The 12857-nt window shown below is 44.7% G+C and overlaps 1 protein-coding gene across 6 annotated transcripts; it reads right to left on the bottom strand.

The window, feature by feature from the left end:
- Positions 1 to 370: 370 nt before the first annotated feature.
- OTOS (otospiralin) lies at positions 371 to 7082 on the bottom strand. Of its 6 annotated transcripts, XM_033001594.2 has the most exons (8): positions 6885 to 7082; positions 5909 to 6091; positions 4949 to 5151; positions 4415 to 4515; positions 3758 to 3855; positions 3363 to 3453; positions 2991 to 3017; positions 371 to 755 (listed from the first exon to the last, which is right to left on the bottom strand). In XM_033001594.2, the coding sequence occupies exons 6-8, from the start codon at positions 3412 to 3414 to the stop codon at positions 571 to 573; spliced, it is 264 nt and encodes an 87-aa protein (XP_032857485.1). In that variant the 5' UTR covers positions 3415 to 3453; positions 3758 to 3855; positions 4415 to 4515; positions 4949 to 5151; positions 5909 to 6091; positions 6885 to 7082; the 3' UTR covers positions 371 to 570. The 6 variants fall into 6 exon arrangements, with proteins under 6 accessions (XP_032857485.1, XP_032857489.1, XP_032857487.1 ...); XM_033001598.2 differs by having other exon boundaries at positions 3758 to 4515; positions 6915 to 7082; XM_033001596.2 differs by lacking the exon at positions 4415 to 4515.
- Between the last annotated feature and the right edge of the window lie 5775 nt (positions 7083 to 12857).

The raw sequence follows: 12857 nt of genomic DNA on the forward strand, positions 1-12857 counted from the left end.
CGCTTGGCGGTGACGCCTCTCTATGGTTGCCCCGGGGGGGCGGGCCCCACCGTTGCCATGGCGAGGAGAGCGGCGCTCCGCCATTTTGCCACCCCGCCCTTGTCGCCATGGCGACGGCGGGGCCGGGCGCGGGCCGGAGGGGAGGAAAATGGCGCAGGGCCGGCCAGGGGAGCGGCGCGGGCACCGTCAGCCTACACGGGGTGCGTCTGCGAGTTATATTGGCGGCCCTGCCAGCCACTAAACGGGGTGAGCTGGTATTTGCTAGTATGCACACAGAGGGCGGTTTCCTGAGTCAAGTCTGCAAGCGTTACGTGTGAAAAAAAAACAAAACAACAAAAAAAAAACCAAACAAAAACCCAAACCTCCCCAAACAGCATCGAGGAGTTTATTGATTTCGCACAAAAGCATAAATTATAAAAAAGAAAAGAATAATTCAAAGCATAAAATGCTACACGTGGCTGCTATGAGTATTAATCAGTGGCTGAGGGACAGTTCAGGTGCATTCGCTGACAGCCGTGTGTATTCACTTAAACATCCTGGCACTGGCTTTAGCAAAAACGAGCGAAGCAGTTAGTGCTCATGGTTGGGCACATGGTAGCCAAGGTGACTCCCAAAAGGGAACTGGGCAAAGAAGGTTCTGGCCATTTCATCGATCCTGTTGTACGCTCCCAGGGTCCGGAAATATTCAACGTAGGACCAGAAATCATTGGATGAGAAGGGCCAGTACGGCAAGGCTACAGATTCCTGGTAGGGATCTAAAGATAAATAAAAACATTGCAGATTACTATAATACGAAGCATTTTTTGTTGAAAGCTCGGGTGTGGGAGCCAACGTGGTCTGGGGTCGTAGGCTCCCTCGCAGGGCTTGTGGGCTGCGCTGGCAGGAGAGGGGCCGGCAGGGCCATTGAACCCGCTCTGCCCTGCACTGCAGAAGATGAAGCTGGTGTTCTCCGCCCTGGTGGCACCACCAATAACAGAGTGGGACAAGGTGGAGAGCGGGAATGAGGGGATACCGTCAGCTCTCGGAGCAACTCAAGAATTCCTCGGGCTGCTTTAATTTCTAGAAGGCTGCTGGTTATTTAAAAGCAAGGAGCAATTGCAATTGAAAGCTGGTTTTCCTCATTTCACACCATTTCCTCTGCCCAGAATAAAACTAAAAGGTATAAGGTGCCATCATCTATGCCGTGCCCCTGCAACCTCCTGCCTCTGCCCGCAGGCTCCTGGCAGTGGAGCCAGGGGAAAGGGCCATGCAGATGCTCCCCCTCCATCTCAGCACAAAGGGAGCTCAGCTGAGGACAGCAGAAACGGGGGTGCAGGATCCACCCCAGGCTCCCCAGCACCGGGTCCATGCTGCCCCAACATTGCCTGGGACCGCAGAGTTGTGCCTCTTCTCAGCGGGCCGTAGGAAACAGGCAAGGCATTGCCGCTTGGAAGACAGCTGCTGCATTTCTGCCTGCTCTAGGAGTGTCCGAGAAAACATGAAATACTCGTTGAAACGAGATTTAAAATTCAGCAGGAAAATTAAAACAAAATCAATTCTGAAAATGCAGGAGCTGATCACCCTTGTGCCCAAATCTGGACAAACACAGAAGCATATATAAAATGTAAACATTAGCTGAGACTACATAGTTACAAATGTTTTTCTGTGCAGCAAAGCTAAACAGCAGTATTTGGATTTGATTTAAAGCCCATTTAAATAAATGGGAGCCATTTCACTCACCAGGCTCAGCTTGGGATCAGGGTCCTTAGTGGGAATTAAGAGCCTTCAACAATCCTATTGTCAGACCCTAATTTTACAGAGTAAAGTTTGCAGCATGCAGGCACAGATGGCGTATAACGAATCAAATGAACCAGCCAAATGTTGTCTTCAGAGGAAGATTCACTGTTTATACCAACTGACCTTAAATTCACTTTGCAGTCTGCTGCTTGGCCCAGTGTGAAAGAAAACCATAATTGTTGGTAATGAGAGCAACAGGATACTGCCTGAACGAGGTTTTATTCTTAGATTGACACAAACTCTCCTGACTGTCAAAGATGTTGCCGCAGAAATACTTGCTGTGCACAAATATAATAGTGCCCTTAAGCTTGTGAAAACACAGATGATGCATTCAAAAGATTTTAGAGTTATAAGGAAATATAGTGGAGCATAGGAAAAAATTTTTTGAACTAAAAGTAATTATATTAGCCCTTTTCTATATACATATATTCCTTCTTTCCATATCTGTTTTAATACTCTCCCTTCATATTTGTATCTGTGCACTCAGGATGCTGCTGGCTATCCTGCTGGTTATACTAACCGAGATGTACACCATCATTAGCAGTAGCTTGTTATTGCAGATATGTCTATGCAATTTCGTTTTCAGAAAGAATTATGTCTGAAAACACCAGAGAGTTAACTGATATAACCATCAGTAAGTGAGTGTAAACATCATTAGGTTGTTGAGGGTTTTTTTAATCAAAGGCAAACACTAATCCAATGGACTAATCACACAAAGTGACACAAACCACAGGGTAGCTGTGCTAAGGGATTTATTCCAACATTTCTTTAATTTGATTTGTGGCAATTTGTAAATTTTAAGCTTTTTGTCATGTAAGTCAGTATTTCTTGCCAATAACCAGACACACATACAGTGTTACTGTTCAGGACAGACAAAATTCTCAGATGTCTAATATGTTTATGTCTGGTGCTTTCCAGTTACAATTTTGTAGAACAGAATTAGTGACTTGACCATAACCCCTTTTCATTTTAAGACTGCAAGTATATTAGCTTTCTTATTAGACATTAATATGTCAGCTTCTAATAAATTCTAAAGAAATTTCTAAGAATTCACTCTTCTTTCTCCACCAGAACTAGATGAAAGCAATTCCATAGCTCACTGAGGTTAGTAAGCGTTCCTGCCAAAATCACTGCTGGGGATCAGGTCTGGGGTTTACAAATGACTCTTCTAATCGTTAGTGATACAAAGGAAAGAAAAACGCATTAAGAATTACCATCTCCATCCTGGATTGATCGGGCATCTGTAAATAGAGAGGAAACTCATCAGTACCAGGTCCCACACAGAAGGACTTTCTGTTGATAAAAGGTTTGCTGCATAGCCAGAAGCTGGCAAGTTCTTTAATGCACACGTAGGGCCTTCTGTATAGCCAAACTTTTTTTTTTTTTGTTTCTTGAACAGCTGAATAAGGAATTCCCTGTTTGCAGTCACTCAGTGCTACAAACCAAATGCTCTTAACTAACAGCCAGGGCAGTTGCAATTAATGTATGTGCGAAACCTGATGCTAAATAGAAGATACCGTATTAGTAACAAAATATTTCTGGCTGCTTGAAAAAACAAACAAGAATAAATTCAACAGTTATCTTACCTGTTAGCATGTTGATCAGCATACAGAAGAAAAATAAGCCAGTAAATGTCATGATTTCTGCAAGATACTGCTTGTGTTTCTGAAAAATAATCTGCACAGTTGAGGATTATTACAAGAGATTAATAATTACGCAAAGTCTATTAGTTCTTCTTTTATTAGAAAAATATGTTCCAAACCAGATTCTAATTATTAATTTAGGCTTTAGAAGTTCCAATTACATTTCCTTACAGTTTCTGAACTGCAACAGAGTATTAAAAGAACCACAGTCCTGAAGCCTGTACTGATATTTTATTTTTAGATGACAAATCCAAAAGGCTCCTCTGAACTAACATGAAATTAAGTGTCTTTGGAAATGTTTTATTTTGTGGTTAATTTAATTTCACTTTAGAAATTACCTCTCTCTCTCTGCTTTCTTCTTGCAGTAGTAAAGGTCTGTAGCTCTGAGTCAGTTAAAAAACTCTGAGAGGATTTCTGTTGCTGTAAAATAACAGCGCTGCTTAGGGAAGGGTGGAGGGGAAAAGGAGAGAAACGTCACCAAGTTACTGCACCAATCTAATTTTGTCACCTTCAAGTAGAGGTATTTTAACTGCTCACATTTGCATTCTGTTTCAGCACTGTCCATGGAAGAGACAGTAGACAGTTTCTGAGAGGAAATCAGAACCAACTTTGGCAATAACATTTTTGTATTTTGAAGACACAGGGAGAAAATCCAGAAGCAAATTCAGTGCTTATTACCTTTTGCTGCCCTCCTGATTTTCTTTCTTTCTGCCCCTTCAGAAAAATAGATTTTTAGATATGTTGAACAAATTGCTAAGAGGATATTGAGTTCCCTCACCATCTGAGTCACAAAAACCACAAACACTTGACACTGATTTATGTTCCTACTTGGGATCCTTAAAATCTAGATCTTAAAGTGTACATAGGCACCAAGTGCCCCCTGAAATCAATTGGCTTGCATTAAGCAAAGTAGTAGGTCCCCAGTGACCTCAGCCATGGTGATGGTGCAGGTACTACAGCCTTCAAAGATAAGGTGCATTGAAATGCATTTTCACATTATACTGGTGTCCTGGAAAGATTCCTCTCCCAATGCCAAGCAGGTGCTTTGGGTCCAATCTGTGCAGGTTGCTGAACAGATCCAGCACTTGGAGAAACCCTGGAGGGGAGACAGAGTTTGGGGAATAGTCAATCAACACATACATCTTGATTGTTTTGTTTTTTTTTTTTTTTTTTTTTTTTTTTTGTTTTTTTTTTTTTTTTTTTTTTGGGGTTTGTTTTTTTTTTTTTAGCCCAGAACTCCTGATAGCAGCAGGTGTGGCCAAGGATGAAGGTGTAGCAGAAAGTACTCTGCAACTCATGGGGAGATGTGGGGATTTCCATGCTCCTAGAAGACATGGCCATTCGGGTTGTGTTGCCAAACCTGTCAGCTGTTTCGAGATGGCTCCATTCTGGAAAGGAGCTACAGAAATGCCAGTGCAGACCTCGCTACTCACATTCATGCTGCAATGATCTGATCTACTCTGTCAGCTGGGAGTTTTCAGTTGTCTTTATGGTCTAAAAAGTCATTTATCTCTCTTTATTCTAGATACCCGCATTTTCCAGCTCTGTGTGTGGGTCCAGATGTTGGTGCCTTTGCTCTACCACATCCACTTGTCAGCCACAGGAGTATCATGCAGGGATAGTCTCTGTACTCGCAAAAAGTCCTGGAGCGGAGCGACCCAGGTGAGTGGCCTTGCAGGAGGCCCCTGCTTTGCTGGAGTTTATTCCTATCTACGTGCAGAGTTAGATAGTCCTGCCAAGAATTAATTAAAGATGTTCTGAGCAAGGGGAAAAAAGGGTGCTTTGTAGCACACTGAGCTGTGCCAACTCTTGTGGAGGCTGAAAAGAAAAATATTATGAAAGCAGAACCTATTCTATCTTTGAAAGGCTTTAATCCTCCTGTTTACTATTTCCTAGGCCTGCAGGAGGGGTCCCTACATCAGCCACGTTCTGCCAGCCCCCCTGCCCTGCTCGCCCGGGTTACAGCGGCTGCCGGTGGGAGAAGGCACTTCCCCTGCTCGGGGAGTCCTGTGGCACAGCCATGCACTCAGGTGCACCCACCAGCACAGCCTGCAAAGCCAAACAGCACTTTCCCTCTCACTGCCTCACCTGTATAGCCTATTCAAATAAACTATGAGAAGCACTGACATATGCTAATACACACACCAAACAGTCATTAGCTGTAATTAAATAATTAGCATAAAGCTACTTCTGTGCACATCCATCGGTAGCTTTTTGTTTTGGCAGCCGATAAGGGAGGTGTAATTCCAAGTGAGAGGTGAGATAACATGTTCTGGATGATGACAAAGGAGAATAACAGTGTTCCTGACGCAGCCACATCCTGCAGCTCTCCCCTTGAGGAATTAACGGTGCTGTAGGATGACAGAGTCACAGAGATTATCAAATTTGGGGTCACTCAGGTCACAATGTGGTCTGCTACAACACTGGATGGTCTAAAGAGAGTTCATGCAACTCTTGAGGCCCACACTGACATACACCTTTACACCTACCTCCTTTACAGCTTCTTACTCTCTCTTTTGAAGCTTGGAGTCACCCCCATCCAGAGCTAGAAGGATCACAGATCTGACATTGTGTTACAGGTTTTCAGTTTAACTCATATTAAAATTTTCTGTTTGCTACTGCACAGGTTGGAGATGGAAATAGATTCTCAGGGTTTCCATGCTAAAGGAGGTCTAGGAAATTATAAAAAGGGGACAAGAATTAACATTTAAAACAGTTGCATCAGGGGATACAGTCAAGAGATATAGTTGTTTTAAAAGTTAATTTTAATCCCTTTTCTATCGAGGCTTTTGTTGCTGTACATGACTACTTCCCCCCACTGGGTCTGTCTGTTTTAACAACAACATTGGATTAGAGAAGAACTGATGAGTTCTCATCAATTGCTCGAAGGACTGTGCATGGTGGGCTCACTGTGCCAAAGAGAGCACCACATCTGGGGCCAACCAGAGAGCACACCATGCCCTGACCTGCAAGCACATTCATTCTATCTCCTCCTTCCTTTCTGCTCCAGGACCCCTTCCCTTTTTTTCAGACTCCACGCAGAGGGCAACTGAAATAACAGCACTCAATGCCCAGCACAACTGCTGGTATGGCTCTTCACAGAGCCCTCCACTAGTAGCTGCTGCCCTGCAGGCTTCTTCACTGCTGAGCAGTAATTAGAGATGCCATGGTGCCCATGAATGTGAATCTGGCTCAGCAGCAACCACATTTCAGTAGATACTATAACACTTAACCGGGTAGCTGCCGAAAGAGCCCAATGTTTTAATTTCTACTCATTTTGGAAAGAAATGCACTGTTTTATTCAGAAGGGCTCATTAGTTCAAACACTGTTACTTTTGCTGGCAGCAAGTTCTTCAAGTACCTTATTTTGAAGTTTGCCTGAAGTTTTTTAGATAAGGCCATTGACTGATAAAAGCTTTGCTATGTTATAGAAAGTAAAGATGGTAATAAGCTTATCCCACCCACCTGTTCCAGGATGATCCAATCAATATGTACTTTCTGTAGATGGCTCTCAAAGCCAGAAAATCCCACATACATCAGTCACCTCTGTCAGAGACAGGAATCAGTTGAAGCAGAGAGGACGTTCCCTTGGGAATAGGGGAATGCAGTCTGGGCAGCACAGTTGTTTGTGTGACTTGCTCCTGGATGGGGAACGGCCCTGGAGCTGCCAGCCCAGTGAGCCTGCCTTCGGGTGAGCCCACTGCTAATGGGCTGCTTTACCCAGAGCCAGCCCCTGTGGAGCAATTCAGCTCTCCTTGTTGATTAACTAGAAACAAAGATAAAGGAATACAAAAAAGCAAGTTCGTGGATACCACTGTTGTCTCAATAGTTATATTAAACTGCTGTTACACACACAAATATTTCTATAATCCTTCAGGCACTGAAAAAAACCTGTACATTGTTTTAAAGAACAGAGTATTTCCTATTTAATCAATAGGTAAAAGCACATGCATGCAGAGCTCTGTGAGAACTTATTTAAAAACTAAATGGCGCTTAGAGCTCCATCTGAAGTGCTTTGCCCTTAGGTTAATCAGACAAAATGTTCTCTGTAGGACTGCAACACTTTTTGCACATCAGAAACAACCAATGGCAGTGATGTATGGACCAGGGAAACACAAATGTTCGATTATTTCCTCTAGCAATTTGGTCCAAATAATACAGGTCAAAAGGAGATTCAGACAGGTGTGAATTGCCCTAGATCTTTCAGGCAGTCACAGCTTCTTTTTCTTTTCTTTGAACTATGCTTCACTTTTTGTGAAAATTTTCTGATGATGCTAAGTTACCCAGGATAGTAAAGTGGAGAGCAGACAGGGAAGAATTGGGAGGACCTCATGGTACCAAGCAGCTGAATAACAAAATGGCCAATAAAAGTAAATGTTAAATGAGGTACCTGGGTAAATATCTCCAACTGTAAAAGCCCATGGTATCTGACCATTCCCAACTTGGAAACTTGATTTGAGGCTACAATAAATAGTTCTAATAAAATGTTGTCAGTGCTCAGTCACAGACAAAAAGGCAAATCAAATAAGAAGAGAGGAAAAACTACAAGGCATTGCTATGCCATCGTGCCACAATTGCTTCCATTTTGGATATTGCATGTTTTTTTTGGTGTCACCATCACAGAAGGACATGATAGAACAAGAATTAGATCTAAAGGGAGTGAGAGGACTTCACAGTCAAGGACCAGCTAACGCAGACTGGGACTCTTCAGGTCAGCAAAGGGATGAAGAGACCTTGATTTCTACCAAGAAACATCAAATTAGCCTGGCAATGCCTTATTCAAAACACAAGGTAGTGGATTCTGATACAGTTAAGCTGTGGCATGTTTTGTCATAATGTATTACCAGTGTCCTGGCTGAGGGTGTCTGAGCCTGGCCTGGGAGCAGAGCATGGCCAAGCAGCACTGCACTTCTGCACTGTGTCGTCTTTTCCTCAGGCATCCTCTGCTGCTGGGCCAGGTGAGCTCCCAGGCTGATCCTGTGGTTATTCTTACAGTCTGTTTTGCTGAAATATTACTTATTTCTAGTACTTGTGAAGATACATTTTTCCTGCCAGCAAGTGGCTTGATCAGCCTGATTATAGTAGTTCCCAGAGGCAACTGAAGATAGACACAGCAGATGGATTTTGATAGTTACAAAACAATTGACAAAATAACTGTAGTGTAATTAGAGATAGCCAAGTTAAAGTGAACCACTTTCACATGTACTAGAGCTATCTGTCAAGGTGAAGGCCAGATTTACATACCATAGGGTTAAGGAGTAGCTCTACACTTAAATAAATCAGAATTGAAAACAAACAAGGAAGTATCTCTCCACATTTATTTCAACTCATCATTTTAATCTGTAGCTGAAGAAAGGTTATATCTGTAGATGCAAATGAGTTTTCAGGTGTTCACAGATAGCAGGCAGGGCTGTATGCAGCAGCAGGTAGTGAAACCAAAGCAAGGGAGCAGTTCCACTGGCAGCAGGGCTAGTGCAGCTTTGCTCCCTATGAGGTGCTCCTGCAAGGTATCCCAGTGCCTCTCCCCAGGAACACCCTGGTATCCTCAGCTCCTGAAAGGGGCTCAGCTCTCCCCCACTGTCCCTTTCCCTCCCAGGGCAGCACTGCCAGCTCCAGGCACCCAGTTTCGTTTTCTTATGGATCCATTCAAGGCTGTTTGCAGAGCACTGGAGGCTGGCGTACCTGCTCCCCAGGCAAGCAGCTGCTCCTGGGCAAGCAAAGAACAGCTACAGGCTGTCTTCTCCCCTCCTACCACCACCTACACAAATAAATTTTCTCCACTGCCCACCTGCAAATTTTCACATCAATTACAGGAACCTCACATCTAGGCTGCCACCAAAGTGGGTTAGAATTTGCTACTGGTTTCAAATTATTTTTGCTCTAGGCAAAAATGGAATATTAGACCAACAAGTCCACTTGGTTGCCTGTACCTTGCTTCCTCAGGAGACAAGGCTGGCAATGCCTGTAAGCATCACGGAAGGTGCCCTGCAGTGAGGAGTGTTTGCTTCCACGCAGTTCTGCTGCAGGGAGGATGGGAGACAGCAGCACCCAGGTTCTAGTAGCAGAGCATCCAGGACTTGCCTTCTCCTGTCCTGTACCCACATTAGGCCTAAGTTTGTTTCCAAGACATCTTTTTTTGATAAATTAGTCAGTTCTTTGCTTTAGTTGTACTCAGCTATAAAGCACAGGCACTGTGAACTCAGCAGGGAATCTAACAAACTGGTCACTGCACCCTTTCACAGCCCTCAAGAGAGGATACATTTTTTCCCATTGCCATTATGGTTAGATGTATCATAGCAATAACCTCCACCATTTAGAAATATGCTCACAATAAATTGCTTTTCAGATTGATTGAATGCCCCAGCTACACTTAAGCTATTAAGCCATCAGCAGCTTTTTATTGTTTTCATTTCACAGAGATGTTTCTTTAAATAAAAGTTCATTAAGTATTTTGTTACCAAACAATGTTAAGATTTTAGTAGGATGAACAGAAGCTTCTTCATACCCAGGGTCTCTTCTTCCCTTTGATTCATGCTCCAAAGCTACTTCAATATCACCAGAGTTATACCTGCCCACAAGCAGCTCTGCCCTATGGACAATAAAATTGATAAAACCAAATTGATGACGAGATGGGCTTGATTACAAAAAATCCATCAAGAAAATCTGAGCAAGTTCCCAGTATATTTGATACCAGCAATCAATGTGACTGTGTTAGGGGCTGTAGCAGTTGCCAGACCAAAAGCCACATGTGAAAGGAGCAAGTGCTGCAAAATACCCTGCTATGCTGGCAGTGCCCTGGCTACCCAGGAGCAGGGAGACCACCCAGCTATCAAGAGATTGTTTCAGCTGCAAATGTAGATGTCTGCATTTGAAAGATACTTCTACCAAGGAGGCAGCTTCTATCAAATTCAATATATTGATCTGTACAATATGACTGAAGAACACAGTCACTCTGTGCTCACTGCTGGAGGTGCTGCTCAGCACTACAAGCAGCACCCACACCTTACCTCCCCTCAGCCTTCCAGTGTTGGCAAAGCAAGCTCCATTTGTAAAGGTTTAACAGGTGCATTAATGTACTGGGAAGGAACTGCCTGCCAGCAGAGGAAGCAGTTGCACCAGGGAGGACAGTGTCCCTCATGCTGCTCCGGGACAAGGCTCAGACATTGGTGTTCTCTGTGTTCCTCTCAGTCTTGCCAGAGAGGGATAGAAGTCTTCAGTGAAGGCTGCAGTAGGGTCAGGATGTTACCACCGCTTTGAACATTCACCCTGCCTGGTCAATGGGAGGAAAAACCTCCAAGAACTGTGAGAATCCCAGTTTGGCTCAGCTGCATGTAGCCTCATCTCTCATGGGCCAGCCAGCACCATGGGTCCTACAAACACCTCGCTGCCCTGCTGCAGCTTTGTACCCCCTCTGCGATGGGGAGAGCTGGGCTGTAACTCACCCGCAGGTGTCCTTATAGCTGGGCACTTGTACTCTGCTGGGCACTGAGGAGTAAACCTGAAGGGCACAGAGGAAGAGGCACATCTGGAGTCAGGAATGTGACCGCGGAGCTGTGGCCATCATTTTTCTTTGCACACACGTGACTCACCACAGCCCATCCATGCCAGTCCCGTGAGAAGGATGGCACATGGATCAGCATCCCCAGCTGAGGAGCAGGGAGGGTTTGGGAACACTCTTGTCTCCTTTGTCCTACATTCCCTCAAGGTTAGCAAAGCAGCCAAGGAGGGTCATGTGCCTGTCAGGAAAGAATAATTTTGTTTCTCCATCTTACAAAGGTCTGCAGTTTCAAAGACCAAAAGGGTGAGGACTATCAGTCACCATCCAAAAATGAAACAGCAGTTATCTTCTGACCCAGTTTTATCTGAGCAATGGCAATCAGTGCTAATACTGTGTTTGGAGGGAAAGAGCAAACCCTGCACAGCTCTAGGAGCTTGTAAGTTGTAGTGACACAGGTAGCTACTGCCTTATACACTGGAGGCAGATCTTAGCCTTACAGCTAGACTATTTGAAGGAATTATTTATTCTGATTAGGCATTTAGCTCTAGTGAGGTTGAACAAGACTGAACCTAGTATAAAAGGTGACCAAATGGAATAAATTAACCTTTAAAACAGCTTTGTTGGCCTTGACACGCTGAAATTCCTTGATGCTTATAGTTCAATACAGGGAAAGCAGTTCTTGCCCGCAGCATTCATTGCTGTGTAGTTCATCATTTCATGATCATACCAGCCCATGTTTGACACAGCGCTTTGCAGTCGGTTTGCATCTGAACCTGACTGACAGCCCAGACTACTGCATGACTCAATATTCAGATTAATGCCACTTTTTGTCATTATTGACTTAAGTTATACCATATGAATCTGCAAGGTAGCTTTACCAGAGCCCTGGTATGGAAGTTTATTTCAGTCATGTCCACATGAAGTAGGAGGAGATGCAGTTGCTGGCGATGTGCTTTCTGCCAGCAACTTCTCTGTTCCACGGGAGACTCCCGGGCAGGACCCAGCCCAGCTCGGGCCGCTGCCGTGGGGCTCCGGCTCCCTCTGCTGTCCACGGCCCGGGGATCCCGCTCTGCAGCGAGGCCACCTCAGAAGCACAGGATTTGCTCTATTCAGACTTTTCATGGATTTGGCCTGCACTGACACTCCTGGGCTCTCCCCTGCAGTGCCCTGAAACGGAGACCGGTAATAAGTGGTGCTTACTTGTTTTTGCAGTCTGGCTGTGCTCAAGATCCAGTGGAGATAGGGTCTTTGCGGCAAAAAAAGGTACATGGGGAATGCATTCCTCACCGTACTTGATAAATGGGGGCACCTGTTGAGATCTCTGTTGGTTAGGCTTGTTTCCCGATTTCTATCCCAAGGCACAGGCTCCTCTGTAAACTGCCTGCTTCCCAGTGTTTGTACAACCCCATTGATGCCTCCACTTCTTTCATCACTTCCAGCCCAGGGGAAGGCTGACCACCAGCAGGTATTGCAAGGATGACCCTAAACCACAGACCTCTCTTTTTCAGTTTAGCTGACCTGCTGCATTAGTTTCTGACTCCCGCTAAACAAGCTGTCAGGATATCCCTCAGCTTTCATATAAAATGTCCCTGTTCATTATGCGGCTTTCCTTTTACTTAGCCTAGGGACAAAGATCTTGCATTTTCCTCTCAAGTCCCCAGTGTCCTTCCTCCCCTCATTATTGAAAACGCACGTATGGGAGATAACAGAGAGTCTTATCACCTCCCCAGAGCCTGAGCCAGCACAATTCCTAATCCCCTTGAAGCTGCTGGGGAAGCCGGAGCCTGACACATATAATGCACTCCTGGCCTCGCCAAAACACTGCAGACATGGTTGACTCTCCCCACCACGCACACCCCTTTTCCCCAGCCCTCGCTCAGTTAGAGCCAGCAATACTGCTCCGCAGACAACTCCCACTCCTCTGCCTCTGCCATCATCTC

This window comes from Tyto alba, unplaced genomic scaffold, assembly GCF_018691265.1.
Source record: "Tyto alba isolate M040663 unplaced genomic scaffold, T.alba_DEE_v4.0 Super-Scaffold_10, whole genome shotgun sequence".
Lineage (NCBI taxonomy): Eukaryota > Metazoa > Chordata > Aves > Strigiformes > Tytonidae > Tyto > Tyto alba.

What these genes read in the sequence shown, in the direction of transcription:
- OTOS (XM_033001598.2), bottom strand. Translation starts at nt 3,414, where the DNA reads ATGACATTTACTGGCTTATTTTTCTTCTGTATGCTGATCAACATGCTA. An exon ending in GCTGATCAACATGCTAACAG is followed by an intron (nt 3,018 to 3,362) that starts GTAAGATAACTG and finishes CTCTATTTACAG; the next exon opens with ATGCCCGATCAATCCAGGAT. An exon ending in ATCAATCCAGGATGGAGATG is followed by an intron (nt 756 to 2,990) that starts GTAATTCTTAAT and finishes ATTTATCTTTAG; the next exon opens with ATCCCTACCAGGAATCTGTA.